Genomic DNA, 17,104 nt, shown 5'->3' with positions numbered 1-17,104 from the left:
GTCTCTCTTTGATGGCTCTGATTGAATCGTGTGAAGAGTTGGTAGAGAGCGTTCTTTGATACGATAAAAACCATTCTTGCATATAGATATATTTTTTGTAAATTTCAAAGCTACTTTTGATCTTCTCAAAGTAAGGCTAGAATCGAAATTGTGAATTGATTGTACAAATCATCCTTTTTGGTTATGAAGAATGCATATGCAAACTTTAGGTAAGTCAAAATATACAAAAGTTAAATTTGAGAAAAAAATTTTAAACTGTTGAGAGGGAAAATCTGGGTTATTTTGAAGCTCAGTGTTGTCACAGATCAAGTTTAAATATACTATCGCAAGCTCGTGCAGTTCTAGAGAAATAATCGTAGTACTTACGTAACCGACAATCCCACAATAGTTTCTCACAAACACCTCAATCAATTCCGACAGACTTGTAATAGAATTAATATTCAATCGATCCATATTCACAATACAAATGGAACAACCTCACAATATAGGTGGAACAACCCTGTGACTAAAATATTACTATAATTAAGAGTAGAATTTACTTATGATTTCATGGATGGTAACTGGAGGTAGCTACTAAAATTTAGACGTTTTCGTATTTCATTTGAAAATAAGTAATCATACTTATTTATCTCAGTAGTAATAGTTACTCACACTTTGAGTAACTGTTTTCAAGCGTGTATGTCGCTTCCACAATGCAAGCGTCACGCGAAGCGACAAGACCTGCATGCGAAGAGTGAATTTGATCAAAGCTAATCTGTAGGAGTGAATGCGATGCGTTAGCAGTACATCGCATTGTATTGCGATTTTGTTGAATGCGATTCTAAGTATTTCCATCTATAATACGAGTTCTTGCAATTAAAATTGGAAATTAATTTTGAGCAAACAATAACTGTTTTGAAAAATATTGTTTTAATGCCTCCATACACTTTCAGTTTTGGGTGTGTGACGTCATACCTGAACGATTAACTGAAATGACTGTTGAGTTCATCCAGCCAAGCGACCGATATTTTCATTGAGTTCAGTTTCATCCAATTAACTGACAGTTTATTTAATTAATCGTCGGAATGAGTGTATCAAAAAAGGAACACCTTTTGTCATTTATCGAAGCGTACAGTTATGGGAGTCGGAGTTATGGGACCATGTATGACATTTTAAGCGAAAAACTAAAGCCGATATTTCGAATTTGTTCACCATTAAATAAATCACCATTAAAAAAAACTGATGAAACTGTCATGAAAACTAAAGGTAACCAAACGAAACACTGAGCTAATGCAATACATGGACAAAGGCCAGTTCAGTTATTCATTTCGTCATGGAGTGGGACCTTTAGACTTACAGCAAGTACACGATTTTATCTATTGAACTCGATGCGTAAAAGTTTTTCCAATCAGTGTGTGAAATAATTCTACTGACTGTAATAATATTGAGTGAGCTGTAAGAGTGTAACCTGACAATATTCATGCGCGGTTATTTATTTCAATTTTCAATTTGTTCCCTGACACATAATACACAAAGATGTGTTTCCCAACAAAAAATGTTCAGAAACGGGACTTTCTCGTATCCACCTGAACTGCTTTGAATGAGATAAAACACAAATCAGAAAGCAACCATAATACGCTGAAACTTGGCTCGACTGATGCATGGTTAGATTTATCCAATTTCACCCCTGAACTATCATTTCGCAGGGAAACAGAACACAAGATTTCCTTCTTCTCCCGTTGGATATTAATGATCGATTATTCTGTTTAGTACGTGTGATTGAAGTCTTTTCCGTATAAGTCACAATCAAATCAACACAAAAAAGTAGCAGTAGATAATAACAACGAAAATGCATGCTCTAGAAAAAAATTAAGATAAAATAAAAACCGTGTTTTAGACAGTTTTCTAAGAATCAACAAAACGACTCAATAAAATATAACGTTAATGATAACAAAACGTTGCATATTACAATATTTTGATACCATAACCATATCTTGTCTTGATATTTCTGTGCTGTCATAGCGATACTTGATATTTCATCGAAGGAATCAAGAAATCGTACAATATCTGTTTTGCATTAAACGCAGACCCTGTCAGCTTGGAGCGATCTCAATCTTCAGTTCAGCAACGCCATCGCACGGCGTCTCATTCAACATGTCATGTCAATTGTATGGGTGCGCAGTGCTGCTATTTTGGCGCGTACGAGTTCGACATTTCTCTCCCCTACTTCTATGTACGTAATTCGATGCGGACTCGCCTGAGGGCACCATGGTCGCAAAAAAGGATGTTGCCAAAGATTTGTTCGGGAAATGTGAGAGCTGGATATCTTGTTAATATGATGTTCGTTATTGATGAGTTATTTCAATTCCATTAAGTTCAATTGATCCAGTAGTTCTATCTTCAAATAAAATACTATTGAATAAAGAACATCAGAATCAGATAATATAAATGCTTATTAAAGACTGTCCCAGAAAGTATGGACGCAACCAAAAACCGCTGCCATTTCGCAATGGTTCAGAATCTGGCAATTTTTATGACTGCGTCGTGTTGTTTACACTCTTCTCTAATCACTTGTGCAGTTGTTTATTAGTTTTCATTAGTTTGTTTCGAAATGTGTGGACTTTCAGCAGAACAACGTCGGACTGTCACTGAGAAAGATAGCAAAAATGGAAGGAGTAAGTGAAAAAGTCGTGCGAAATGCAATTAGGAAGTTCGGTGAGGATAACACCTTTGAGGATAAACCGAAAACGGGTCGAAAAAAAGGTCCTGCTAACCCTCAGTTGCATGAACGTATATTGAAGGCGTTCGAGCAAAAGAAGAAGGTTTCAGTTCGGGTTGTGGTAAAAAAGTGGGCACTTCGACGTCAAATGTTCTTCGTGCTAAAGAACGTTTGAATCTTTGAACCTATAAGAAGCAGAAACAACCAAAACGTAGTCCGAAACAAAAAGCATCGATCAGGCCGAGGTTTCTAAAGCTGTACAATACGATTCTTGCTGGAAATTTGAACTGCATAATCATGGACGACGAAACCTACTTGAAACTCGATTACAAAACCTTGCCGGGACCACAACATTATACGAATCCACCAAATTGCCCAGAACTTCGACCAATTGAGGAATTTACATCTTAGGACACATATCTCGGCAGCCGAAACCATTCAACAGTTCGAAAAATATTGAAAAAAAGTGTCAAAACTTGTCGCCAAGAAGTCTGTACGGAATTTAATGTGGGACGTTCGCAAGAAGGTGTGCCAGCTAGTCTACAATGGCTAAGTAGCAAATGTTGAGAATAATATTCTGTTGTTGTAGTCTAATATTATCAGAATGTCGAATAAAATTTGAATATCCAACACTTGTGAATTATTTACAGCGAAATCAAAGTGCGTCCATTCTTTCTGGGATAGTCTTTACATTATTATATTCTGAATGTTAGAATATCAAATAAATGAAAAATTCATCTTCTATAAATATTTTGTTTTTGTGTTTTGTTGCAATTTGCCCATGCAGATTTTGTAATGATTTTTAATATTTTAACTCTTATTTCGAACTAAAGAATGTCAATATCTACCATTGAGATGTTTGGATTTAATAATACAATTTGTAATTGGTTCACAAATCACTTCTACCCGGAAGACGTTATATTCAATTGAGATGTAGATAAAATCGTTTTGTTGATTTGTTCATGGGTAATACGAAAACACGAACGTTTCAGGAAATGTTTATCTGAATTCTGAAAACACGGATTTTTAGAAGACATTTTCCAAGTTTTTTTTTGGAAACAGAATCCTAAATACTTCACATTAATAAAATTAAACGTTAAACGTAGCAGGGAGAAAACGATTATTTTTAACTATCGTTAGCTCGTTGAAGCTTCGTTCAGTTGCGAGTTCAATGGAAAATCTTCAATACTGTACTCAGTTCCGGAAGAAAGGCATTGAACTTGAACATTTCACTCGATAAGAAATTCAAATGTCTCGTGCAACCCGATATTATTGTGTCCGTTTCCGGTTGCATTAAACTAAGAAGGCACGCAATTGTTTGCAGCACGGTCACGATTAGTCCTCAAATTGGTCAGTTCATTCGAGCCCTTCCAACTGGCAGGATGAAGTTCAAACCAGTGCTGGCCGGAGCGAGAACACTTTCGACAGAATTCTGCGATAACAGTTCGATCCATGGGGTGCGCTATTTCGCAGATCGGAAGGTCATTTGGTGTGAGAAATTCTGGTGGATTTTGGTGTTTACGCTTTCTGTTGGTAGCTGCGGTCTACTAATTCAACAAACCTACCGAAAATGGAACGAAAGTCCGGTTATTGTGAGCTTCGTCGAGAGGCCAACTTCAGTGTGGCAGATCCCTTTCCCGGCGGTTACGATCTGTCCCGAAGCAAAAAGTGCCTTCTGGAAGCTGAATTTTACTGCTCAGTTTTTCACGTTCCTCAATCAATCGAGCGAGGAGCATTCGATTGATTCTAGGTAAGTGCGGGATACTGAATAGGAATGCTTGATTTTAACATTATTCATTTCTCATCTCAGAACGGACTACCTTCTGGCAATGACACAAACATGTGATAAAAATAGCATCGAAAGATTTCTCATGAGTGTTAGTACTGTACCAAACAAAACATTGCAGGAAAGCTATGCATCACTCATCTGGAAGTTGAGAATTCCTATTGATGATCTGCTCGTGGAGTGTTCGTTTCTCGGTGAATCCTTCCCGTGTGACACTCTGTTCTACCCAACGCTGACGGAAGAAGGCATCTGTCTGACTTTCAATGGACTTTCATCTGCGAACATGCTTCGCTTAGAACAACTGGAAGATCGATATTTAACTGGAACTTTTCCAACCCAGGACTGGTCAGTGGAGGAAGGCTATTCTCCGGAAGCAACCTTCGAGGCATATCCATTTCGAGCAGGATCCGGTTATTCGATGGGGATCTCCGTGTATCTCAGCAATCACCTGCTTCATCACGATCCTCTCTGTCGGGGAGTAACCAAAGGTTTCAAATTGTTGCTACACACTCCGGCAGATTACCCACAGATTGCCAAAAAGTTTGTTCGTATTCCCATCAGCCAGGAAGTGACCATCGCCGTCAAACCACAGATGATTACAACCACTTACGGTTTGCAAGGATACACACCTGAGCGTCGGCAGTGTTTTTTCAACCAGGAACGTCATCTGCAGTTCTTCCGCATCTACACCCAGGGCAACTGTGAGCTAGAGTGCCTGACCAATTACACTTTGCAGCTATGTGGTTGTGTTTTGTTTTCAATGCCCAGAAACGATAGCGTGACAGTCTGTGAAACTAACGAGATCCGTTGCGTTTGGCTAGCAAAAAGTTTACTTTACGACATGGGTATGACTGGTAACCGAGCGGAAGAAATAAAATTTCGTGCAAAGTGCGACTGCCTACCCGCATGCACTGCTGTGCAGTACGACGAAGAGATTACTCAGACTCAATTCGACTGGTCGAACTGGGCGAGGACATTCGGCATTCCGGCAGATCGACTCGATGGGCAAGTTTCTGGAAATGGTATTCAAGCGTGTGAAGTTTGTTTTGATAACATCAATATTTTTATACAGGATTGAATTCGCTCATCTCGCCGTTTACTACAAGGAGCCACAATTTATGCCACTAAGACGCAGTGAACTGTACGGGACTACTGATTTCCTGGCAAACTGTGGTGGACTGCTGGGCCTCTGTTTGGGTGTCAGTTTGCTGAGCTTGGTTGAGCTACTATACTACTGTTTGATCCGACCGTTCACACTTTGGAAAGAGCATCGGTCGTCTCGAGTGGAAGACCTGGAAGTTCCGGGTATAAGCTTACTGATGTATCAAAGCAAGTGTGATTGAGAGTCAAGGTGGAGAACAGTGAGGATCAAAATCTAATGTAGATCAATGGCTTTCAGTAACATTACTGTAACAATCCTCATTCATTTCGAGAATCACCAGAACTCTTGGAAGTTTTGAAATTTTCCATTCTGAACAATGCGCTTAAATTTATGCTTCAATTTTCGCAAATTTATATTTTCATGAAATGTCCTATGATCCCATGCTAATGAATTTTATCCGAATCCAGCATCGTATAATAACAGATATTTTACCACTGTAAAAACGGTTTAGCTGGTGCAGGAAACTGGAAACCGGTATAGTCGAAGTCGGTTCGTTTGGCCAACAACAGACCAATTGAAAGAGCTCTGAGAAAAATTTAGATACAAATACGTTTCTTGAGGCACGCTTCATCCTGTAGTTCCGGAAAAGGGAAGTCATAATCGGCTTAATTTATTGAAAATCTGAGTTCTTTGCATTTAATATCTAATTATATCGAAAACGGCAACTTGTATAAGGATGATCACTTTGATTAAATTTATTGCACTTCAAGTGTAGAATCATATTCTATTAAGTAAACAACTATTTTACCTCATAATACGGGAAAAATGCATAAAAGTTATTTCAGTCCAACTGCGAATTTTAAGTTTCAAATAAATTTTTTTTAAGTCAGTAATGTCAGAGACGCAACTGGATGACATGAACACGAATAAAACTGCTTTTTCAATTTTTAACATTTTTCTTTTTTTCTATATGTATTTATTATAAAAAAGTAAAACAAACACAATAGAAATAGATTTATGTGGAATAATTGCATTTTTCATGATACTGTAGCAAAATTATGGCCACGACCGATGTATAACTTGTAACAAAAATCAAATGAATCTAAATATTATCAAATTATAACGCAAAATATTCGTACTTTGGCATTTTCAGAGGGAAGTGTCGAAACACATTCGGTAAATTGCTCTATCTGTAACATATATAAATGTATGTCATAAATAAAAAAATAAGAAAATGCAAATAATTCCAAATTTCTTAGAATCCGCTCGGTTTTGGTTGTTTGAATTTTGAATTTCGTGATTCAAAAGAATATTAGCATTTTATGAGATTCATAATAACTGATAGTACACGGAACGACCGAAATTAGCTCTGCGCCTAATTCGTATTACTGTTTTTGAATTAGTTGATTTTAACAACAAAATTTCCAAAATAACTATAAAATTAGTTATAATTGAGAATTTACTTTGCTGAAAAAAACTCTTATTTTTAGAGAATGTGTTTAGTTGGCGAATATTCTGGACACAAACCAGCAATATTTCAATCCAGTACGAAATTCTCATTGACAACAAATTTTGTTATTAAAATCAGAAAATTTGTTTCTATTTATCCATCACCATCATTACTGAAGGACAGGACAAAGAAAACAAAAATGAAATTGGTTTTATTAACAAGTTTATTAGCTAAAAACTCATGAGAAGTGTCAAAGCAAAACATTCCATTAAAAAGCTAAAAGAGACAGTCTTGTTGAAACTGCTTGCAAATTGTTTAGATGTTTTTCGCATGTGTTACGATATATCCATATATAAATTTCTAAACCGATATGTAAAAATGCCGTAAACTGTTAGTGGAAAGTGTATTTATTCAGAATTTGTGCGCATTTAAAGCGATTGTGCGTAATAATGTATTTACGGGGAACAGTGAAGTGAGTTTCGAATATTGCACTCTAATTGTATATGTCAAATGATGTTTTTTGTATCTTCCAACCTTTTGGGCTACGCTGTCCGGTGTACTACTTGTATTCGGTTTTTGTTTTCCGAGTGCTCAAAGTTTTCAGTAAGAGAGTCAATTTCGCGAAGTCGAATGAAGAAAACACCAATTGAGAAGAAACATTTTCCAAAAGATGTTTATGTTTCGCTTATGTCTTTTTCTTCAATACAACATCGTATTTATACCTGCCGATATAGAAAAGAGAATCGTGACTGAAATTTTTTTCGGTAGTCGTGTGCCATCTAGTGGCTAGTAGTCAATACGGTGTTAACGTTTTTTCGATGACAGAGCGCCATATAGCTGCAAATGGCAGAAACCAATTCAACCATTTATGTTGGTTGAAAACAACATTTTATTTCACTAATTCAACTAAAAAATTAGTTGAATGGATATGAAGCGTGCCTTAGCTAAGAAATGACAGCACGTGTAATTGGTGAATTCAACTAAAAAAAATAGCCATTTCAACAAATATTTTATTATTATTAAGGGAATTAGAATTAAAAAATCTAAATTAGCAAAAGTAAGATTTTTTTAGTTGTCTCAAAAAATAACTAACTAAAATCAGAAAATCAACTAATTTTTTCGCCAAAATGCTGATTTCGGTCTTTCCGTGTATTCGTCAACTCTTAAAGTTGTAGTGTATTGTTATGAGCAGCTGAATTTTTACTAATCGTATTGTCCGAATGAACAGTACACAGCTCATGCCAAAGATTTTGATAAGTAACAAAGAATGAACAATTTCGCTGAGCTGAGCTGAAGTAGATCGCCCGTAGTTGCTCTTCGTGATTGACTGAATGAGTGGAAATGTACAATGAATCAAAAAAATGAAGCTTGGGAGAAGCAAATCATTTTCACTGTACATACCCACTCACTCCTAACTTTTGATTAAATGATCAATAACGACGCTGGCTACGACCAAAGACTGTGCCACTGAGGGAAAGGAAGGAATGTTAGTCCGATACTCGTTGTTTCTAGAGACCGCGGGTACCACTGTATCTCCACGAGCATCACCGGATAGGAGATTTGTTAGTAGGGAGGGAAAAAGATCCGGATATGTTTTGGTAAACAATATGATCTCAACAAAACCTGATTTTCGATACTCAGGAGAAATATAATAAGTAAGAAAAATATAAAATATTTCCAAGGAACGATCTCTCCAGTATCCCTTTTCTCCTGCTCGCTCTGCTGTCAGCAACGCTAGATGAAACACGACCACTGAAAGAATAAAATAAAAACACTCGCGAATGGGTCCGCTGCAGACCAACCTAGACCTTTAGTCTGAACGACACGATCGACTTGTAAACTTTCACATATTCCATAGAAATCCAACAACACCGACAATGACATGCAGACGGCACTTCGATCGGTTAACAGGTTAACATCGTTGAATTATGGGGTGGTAAATTCTCAGTTTTCGCCGCTTATGCATTTTTAGTTTCGCGGATCAATATTATTCAATAAATAGCACTCTCACTACTAAGAACACACTTGTCACACCTGCACTATCACTCAATACTACTATTTCAACCAAATTTTTAACTATTTGTATCAAACAACACATTGAAATTATACTTTTTCGAGAGCAGCACCAGGACACAGCATCGCCCTCTCAGTGATGCCAACTCTCCTCTCACAAAGAATGAACAATTTCGCTATAGGCGAGAAAATCAACTATAAAAGCATTTTGGTTATAAATTGACTAAATTGACTGCCTCAAACAACATGCACAAATATGTGTTCCTCATATTAGCCAATTAAAAATACTAGTGGTTTATAACCATACATGGTTAGTGTTAGTATATCTATATGTGTCGGATTTAAAAAAAACTTCAACTTCGAGCTGTTTTTGGATATCTCATACTATTGGAAATTTTGTCATAAATTGCTGAACACATTTCCCATGATATGGAAAATTATGTTGCTGCCTTAAACACAACAAGAAATTGAATATTAAGTTCTACCCATTCCTGTACAGAGTAAATTTGAAAAGGCGTATTCACGACAACAATGAAGAGGCGCCTTGTAATTAATTTGATTCTTTCGGTTAATTTTTATGTTCAGCAAAAATACTCAAGATGTGTGCATCTTAAAGACTAAACAGAAAATAAAGTTCTTTTAGTAAGGAAAAAATTCTCTATTCGAAATTGGTGCTACCACCTCAAGGAAGTTAAGGTGTTTATGTCAAAAGAAGCGTTATAAAACTTGTAAACGTTGTAAAACTTGCTCGAAAACACCTAAGCTCTTAAAAGTCAGTGAAAGTCTTTTTCTCAGTTTTGTTCCATTGTGCCACTGGACAAACAATTTGTTATGCTTTGAAATGCGCTAAGTTTAGTCCAAATCAGCGTCTGGTGACTCTGAAATACATTGATATCTCATATTAACGTTTACAAGCAAAATATCATTACACCATTAGATGGATTGAAGTAGGTTTTTCAATAGAACAATTATAGGAAAGGGATAAATTGACGTATTGAAATTTGTTCGTAAAAGTATTAGGTAAAGAATGGTTCCAAAATATCAAGTGCCAATTGAGAAATCATTGAGTTAGTAAAGTCAAAACTAAACCTTAAGAGGCTTTTTCTGGTTTGTTTATGTACACGGCAGGAATTCCTATGTTTTCATGAGCAACACGAGTTCGTGATAATCAGTGTTATTGGGGTATCGACGAAACCTTGGTTCAGGGGGATGAACGTGAGTCGCGATTTCATTCGTGTTATGTCGCGGCTCATGTCAAATCACTACACTTTCTCTGCACCTGTGGCGATGGTTATCAGGACATCGAGCATATCATGTGGTCGAGCGTAGAGTATCGCGATGCTATATTTACTTCTTTTTCATTCTCTTCCGTTACATCACCATCACCGCCCACAGAAGACCGCTCTAGTCGATGAACAGCATGAGGGCCACCCGCCGGGCCTTCGTAGCCTGAGAGTGTTTCCCGCGGACCCACACGAACCAAAGGACCAACGCCATCTTGAAGACTCTTATGCTATATTCAATTTACCGGCCACTGCCGATCGCCAGCTGAAAGCTGGATTTTCGAGAATCCGCGACTCCGATACGACATTTACTAATGACACTGTTCTTGTTTTAAGTTAGTCGTTGATTAAGATTAGAAAATACCTATGGCATCTTATAGCTTAAGCAGTGTACCTTAAAAATATAGTATAATATTGAATAAAAAAATCAGTATTATGAACATTTCAAAATATCCAATGTCTCCTCTAAAAACAATCTTGCTCGATTTTCGGCATAGGTTATCGATATCCGCAAAATCAATGATAGTTATGATCACTCGAATTTAGTATGGGCAGAATCTTATCCCGTTCAAAATGACTATAGTTCTGTTGTTCTATAAACTAACACATGATTATAAAATGATAATCATTCAAAATCATTCTCACGATTATCAACTAACGATTGCTGAAATTTTCACTGTACATGATGCTATTCGGTGAGGTGAGTAAAGGTGTAGTAATAAATAAAAACTAAGTAATATTTTCTTACATGCTGTGAATAATAACAATTATAATGATTATTATCATTATAGGAGAAGTACAAATTCAATCACATGTTTTATTATGATGTTTAAAAAAATATCACACTATTTACTTGAATTTAATACACAAAAGTAACAAAGCACATAATTTCACTTGTCTGGCGAACCCAACAAATGCAGCGATCACAAACAAGCGTTCAAACGCTGTGCATGCCGAGTGTTCGTGATAAGCTAAGTTCTGCGCTTCTGTTACTTCTATTAATCAAAGAAATATAAATGCTAAATAGCATTTATTTGGGATGAACCGAAATAGTGCATGGAATAAAATAAATCAGCTAGGATTACAAGAAAATCTTTTGTCTCTGAAATCAACATTCAGAATGTAATTTTTGCATTTCTCATATAGGAAGGTTGCGCAACCATTTTAAAAATCGACTAGTGAACATTCGACTAAGTTCGTTAAGTATATGAATGTGTATGTATGTATGTATGTATGTATGTATGTATGTATGTACTTCCGGTTCCGGAGCTACTGTATGAGGTGTGCTAAAGATTGCAAATCGTCATTTAGAGTAAAGATAGAAAAAAGGAAAAAATTCTTTTAAATTTGACTCAGAACTATTTACACATTGAATAGGTCATAACACTTTCACTCAGAAATGTTTGTTTCCCTTTCGCTATTCCCTACATAGAAGTAGTGGCCCTCGTATTGTCGTTGATGAATGCTGATTTTTGATTTTTACCCGATGATAATATGAACACATATTTGGACATATTTTAATGATATTCAAGCGTAACGCAAGAATATAACTTTAAGCGTATCACTGCTGTGATGGTCTTCTCCACTGTAAAAATTCAGGCTTTAGATTTTAAAATAAAAAAAAAAATTTTCACACCATTTTTTTGAATTCCTTCACTTTAACTGTTAGAAATGCTATACTTGCGAATTGCAAAATGGTGAAGTACAAATAGCACATCTCTCTTGAGGGCCAATTTGAATTCTATTATCAGGTGTACAACTTTGCTTTCACCGTTTTCCGATAAATGGCTGTACCGGCTGAGGCTGTTTAAAATACATAGATGATAATCCCTTTAAAGTGAGTGTTTACAGTGCCTAACGAATTGTCATCGCCGTTTCAGTGACAGTTGTTCTTGTTTTCGTATTATTCACGCTCGAAAATGTCTCTTTATGTGCCCAATTCTCGCCATTTGCGGGAAGTTTTACTTTTCTGTTACATTTCGAAAAAAATGCAACTGCGCAAAAGCGGCCACAGTATCAAGAGCGACATGGCAAAGTCATCCTCCAACACGACAATGCTCGGCCTCACGTCGCAAAAGTGGTCAAAAAGTACCTGGAAACGCTGAAATGGGAAGTCTTGCCTCACCCGCCGTATTCCCCAGATGTCGCCCCTTCTGACTCCCACCTATTCCGTTCGATGGCACACGGCCTGACAGATCAACATTTTCAATCCTTCGAAGAGTTGGAAAAATGGATTGCCTCATGGATAGCGTCAAATTTGTCGCTAGCGACGGACAATACTTTGAATAATACATCTGTAAGCAAAGGAGGAAGTTGTCGCTAGCGACGGACAATACTTTGAATAATACATCTGTCAGCACTTTTTCGCAATAAAGCTTTAAATTTTGGAAAAAAACGGCGGAAGCAAAGTTGTACACTTAATAATTTGAATCATTTCAAGCACTGAGCTATTGCGTTTCTAGAAAAAAAAAACTTCGCTTGAAATATCGTGAACTGAGTTATTTGAGTCTCCTAAAAACATATTTTATATCAAAACTGTGCAAATATTTTTGTTAAAAGCCGCAGTATGATCTTCTAGCATCTTAGTTAGACATGCATATCATGTACTTTTTGCAAAAACCAAATAATTCAGTTGTGTATGAAAAAATGTTTGGGTGAATCAATTTAGCCTGTGATATCAGCAAATTAAACAAATTAATCAAGCGAATAGTTTCGATCACTTTCATTAGATGGTGTTCTCAATTTATAATCGTATTTGTTCTCCGGTTTTCGATAGCTCTTAAGTATAATGAATTCTTTTTAAAAATAAATTAATCTTTAGATGCTTCGTTACACGAACTTTATAGATAGTAATTTTGCCTAGTTTTAATGCCCAATAGTACATGGATGCAATTACTTATATCTTTGACAAAAGGCAGTTTTCGTGTATTCCTGCAATCAGAAACTCTGATTTTCTCCCACATAACGACAAAGAACAAATAAAATGAGTTTTTTTTCCGAAATTTTTAACTATATTAACTCATTGCTTGTTTTTTTTGCATATTATTTTTCAATATCATGTTGAAAAAATAGTGTATTATTTGGTGAATCTTTGTTACGAATTATAAGTACCAGTATAGTTAAAATTATAATATGAACATACTTTAGTTTCACTAAACGTTCGTCAATGAACAAATTACTGAACTGATAGCAGAACGTTCAGCTGTGTGGCAGTCGGTAAAAATATGCTGAGTTCGGTAGAGAAACTAAGTGTGTGAAAAATGTTTGCTTTCTCCACAAGAATCAACTATTAGCTGCTTCACTCACATCAACCAAGCGACAATTTTTAGCCGTTATTTCTATTCTACCAGATGGCCACACCGAATCGCGCCAAATTTTTGCTGACCTTTCTGTGTCACACATGGTTGCAAAATTTATTTAAATTGTTCATTTATTTGACCCGCTTCGCTCCCAGAGCAATCAGATTGCAGAGTCGTTGCTACGCCAAGGGTCAAGCGATTATTCGCCATTGAATAAGTTGCAATAAATTTTAATTGACAGCATTTCACACCGCTTTGGTCTGCCGTTTGACCCCTCCCGAACGGAAGACATTTTTAGTCTAGCATGAGAGTAAAAAGCACGGATTACAAAATTCTGCTCTGAATTCGTTGCAATTACGAATCAGCTCATGGCTATTAGTTCCTGGCAAACGAAGCCCCGGCAAGGGGTCAGACACTGTTTTGAAATTGCAACGGCAAACAATAACAAAAGCCCGGCTGACCGTTGATTGATCTGCGCTATCACGTAACAACCACGAGCAAGAAGAAACCACGTTGACACAAAGGTCGTCCTTAAAAATTTTCTCACCCCAGAGGCGAAGGGTCACAACCGAGGTGAAAGACAAAAGCCGCAATGCTGGCGCTATGGCTGACCACGTGAATGTTCGATCCGGGAGGAGGGAAAACTGTTGACCCATGTGCGTGTCCTTGTAGTTCGGGTCGTAGTTCGATACGAAAACATCGGATGCAAAATATATTGATATAAATAACAAACACTTCCCCTGACAGTTCCCTAAAGCGTTGGATTTTTTGCTCCCCATGCTGAAAGGAGGAAAAACGACCCGAATGGTCTATTTTACGATCGTTTTCTTGTCCGGGTTTGCTGCCGGACAAAAGAGTTTTGTACGAGAATCGATTTAAATCCGTGATCATTTATCAAAACTGTAGAACCTTTCAAAGAGAAATTGCATCACTTCGAAGGGGAGGGCTAAATCTTTAATTTTGATTTCATTTTCATTGGCAGCAATTGAAATGGTTTAAATTGCCCTGCGAACTACGGAACGGACGGACCATTGGCACTGGGATTATGGGCTGCCGTACCGAAAGACCGAACGAATGGAAAAGTTGACAACGGTCGGAAATGCGATTGACCAGCGGTGCGTAACGGATAAAAATGTTCGAAGCGCCAAAAATCAACGGACGGTTCCATCTCATTGGCTGCAGAAGAATAGTAATAATCCTACGTGTCGGACGTGCAGTAATCTGATTTGATATCCCTCCCGCAGCTAGGACGGCGTTTCGCGTATCGACACATATCTAGACAATTGCGGGTAATTAAGAATTTCACCTTCATGAGAGTGAATTCAAAATTGGGAGAAAAAAGATTTTTAACTAAATTTTTTCCCTCGTATTTTCACTCTATTGAACTCTCTACTCGTATGGAAATGTTATCAAGCAAGTGGTTATTGACTTGAATTCGTTCAAATAACAGCTTTTTCAATAAAGAAATACGGAAAAGTGCACATATTAGAAAAATTTGTCAATTTATCAATTTTACTCATAATATCAAGTGTTGGAATAATTTCGTAGTGTTTCTTTTTGCAATGTTTAGTGATTTATTATGAGAGTATCATTGCAGTACCATTCTTCAAAGTATTGTCCATTGCATTCGGCTTCTTAGAGATAAAGTAGTGTGCTTTATTATATATATTGTTGTATAAAAGAAAAAGTATTGTCCATTGTTATTCACTACTTTTTGACATTTGGCTTGGATACCGCGTTGATAAAATCCGTTGATTTTTGGATTCAGTGAATGAATCTATCAAATCGTTGGTAATTCCGTAGTTTTCGACGTGCTGCCCTTACAAGTCATGCGCCATGGATCGAAACAAATGGTAGTCAGATTGAGTGATGTCCGGTGAATATGGCGAGTTGAGGCTGATAATTTTTAGGTTGTTCGATTGTCTTTCGTAATTATTGAAAATTTTGATTTTCAATACGCTAATTAAATTATTAATATTTCTTAAATCTTCTTTAATTTGAACAACACTCTTTATAATGAAATTTTGATTAGTTTAATTTTAAAAAATCGAAGGAATTTGAAAGTTTATTCACTTATATATCGACTTGCGAGAAAAAAATAAAAATTTGAATGATCTTCATGTTTGCCACATATATCCGCGTTATTGCCGATGTTGCTGACATTCACATCGAATGACAGCATGACATTTCATAACGCTAATTATTTAAAAAAAATCGATGTTTCATCAACGATGGTACTTCAACTGTACTCTTTGTAATCCTGTTGTCTCCAAAAGAGTAGCGTGTCGTAACAACTTATTTTATAATATTAACTACTTCGCAAAAAAATAGTGCGGAATTTTTACTCAAATCTAAATAAAAAATCCCACATTTAAGCAACATCTCTTCATCAGTACCAACTACCGCCGAGTTTGTACATAAAAAAAAATTTCGAACAAAGTTGTTTTGTATGGGATTGAAGTATTCCGCCTAATAAAGCCGTCTTTGATTACTAAATCTACGATACGCTTGATGTGCAACTTTTTGCTTAAAATTTTGCTGCTGAAGAAAAGAAACCTAGATCTATGAAAATACTTCAATTGTCGCCTTTCCCATAAGGTATAAATATGTTTCGGGCTGGTGAGAGAATTTTCGGGCTCGAGGTGACTGCAATATTACAGCCCTTAGTATTTCTGGTCAGCGAAGCTTCTTATGAGAACATCGAAGTCCAACTGTTGCTCTAGAGGAGTTAATCCTGAAACACGCTCTTGTTTAGAGCACGATCGACGAAAATTCTTCATTCCGGCAAGGTTTCGTTCAAGACTAGCTACAGTGATAGATATTGTGCAGAATATTCGCAGCGCAACACAAATATTCGAAATAAAATGATTCAAATTTTTGAGAAAAAAATCATTTTTAACAAACGAAATGCTGAAAGGTCTCCTTCAAAGTGTTTATCAAATGTAGTGAAAGTTTGTATTCTCTTTTAAATCGAATTTCGATGCTCTACTCAAAGAATATCTTTTTATTTTATAAGCAAAAATTCAGACCATGCCTAATGCAGTTCCAATTTGGTCAACACCAAAAAGAAAATTCCTGCAATAGATTTCGACACAGATCGATGCCATCTTTAACAGAGTCGATTCGCTGTTGATATTAGAGAGTAAGCTAGTTTGTAAGTTCCTCTCGCCTCTCGTTCACACGACAAGTAGATTTACAATTTTCACAAATGCAAAAATCACTGAATTGTGGAAGCAAATAATGCCCTAATAATAAAATCAAGATCAAGTGAATTATGATGCTATAAATTCTCAACATTAATTTTTACAACCAACTTTAATTTTAACTATGTACAAATAAACTGACAGCACAGTTCGCTTCGACGATGTACTGTTCACGGAAAAATACAGTGAAAGAAAGCGGAAATTAGGTGTCACTGCAGAAAGCTTCCGTTTCACCACTGCAAAGCTATGTGAAATGAACAACCGTCAGCA

At 36.5% G+C, this 17,104-nt stretch overlaps 2 protein-coding genes across 17 annotated transcripts in view; one reads left to right on the top strand and one right to left on the bottom strand.

Moving 5' to 3' along the window:
* Positions 1-17,104, bottom strand: part of LOC131438189 (whirlin) — a 282,897-nt gene that overhangs the window by 109,347 nt on the left and 156,446 nt on the right. The window lies entirely within an intron of this gene.
* On the top strand, positions 1,239-7,225 carry LOC131438202 (pickpocket protein 28-like). Its single transcript, XM_058608057.1, has 3 exons — positions 1,239-4,448; positions 4,509-5,493; positions 5,525-7,225. Exons 1-3 carry the CDS (start codon positions 4,081-4,083, stop codon positions 5,825-5,827), a joined length of 1,656 nt encoding a protein of 551 aa, XP_058464040.1. The 5' UTR covers positions 1,239-4,080; the 3' UTR covers positions 5,828-7,225.

The sequence above is a fragment of the Malaya genurostris genome, chromosome 3 (genome assembly GCF_030247185.1).
Source record: "Malaya genurostris strain Urasoe2022 chromosome 3, Malgen_1.1, whole genome shotgun sequence".
Lineage (NCBI taxonomy): Eukaryota > Metazoa > Arthropoda > Insecta > Diptera > Culicidae > Malaya > Malaya genurostris.
Note: the sequence above shows the minus strand (reverse complement) of the source record. Positions and strands in the feature narration are given on the sequence as shown.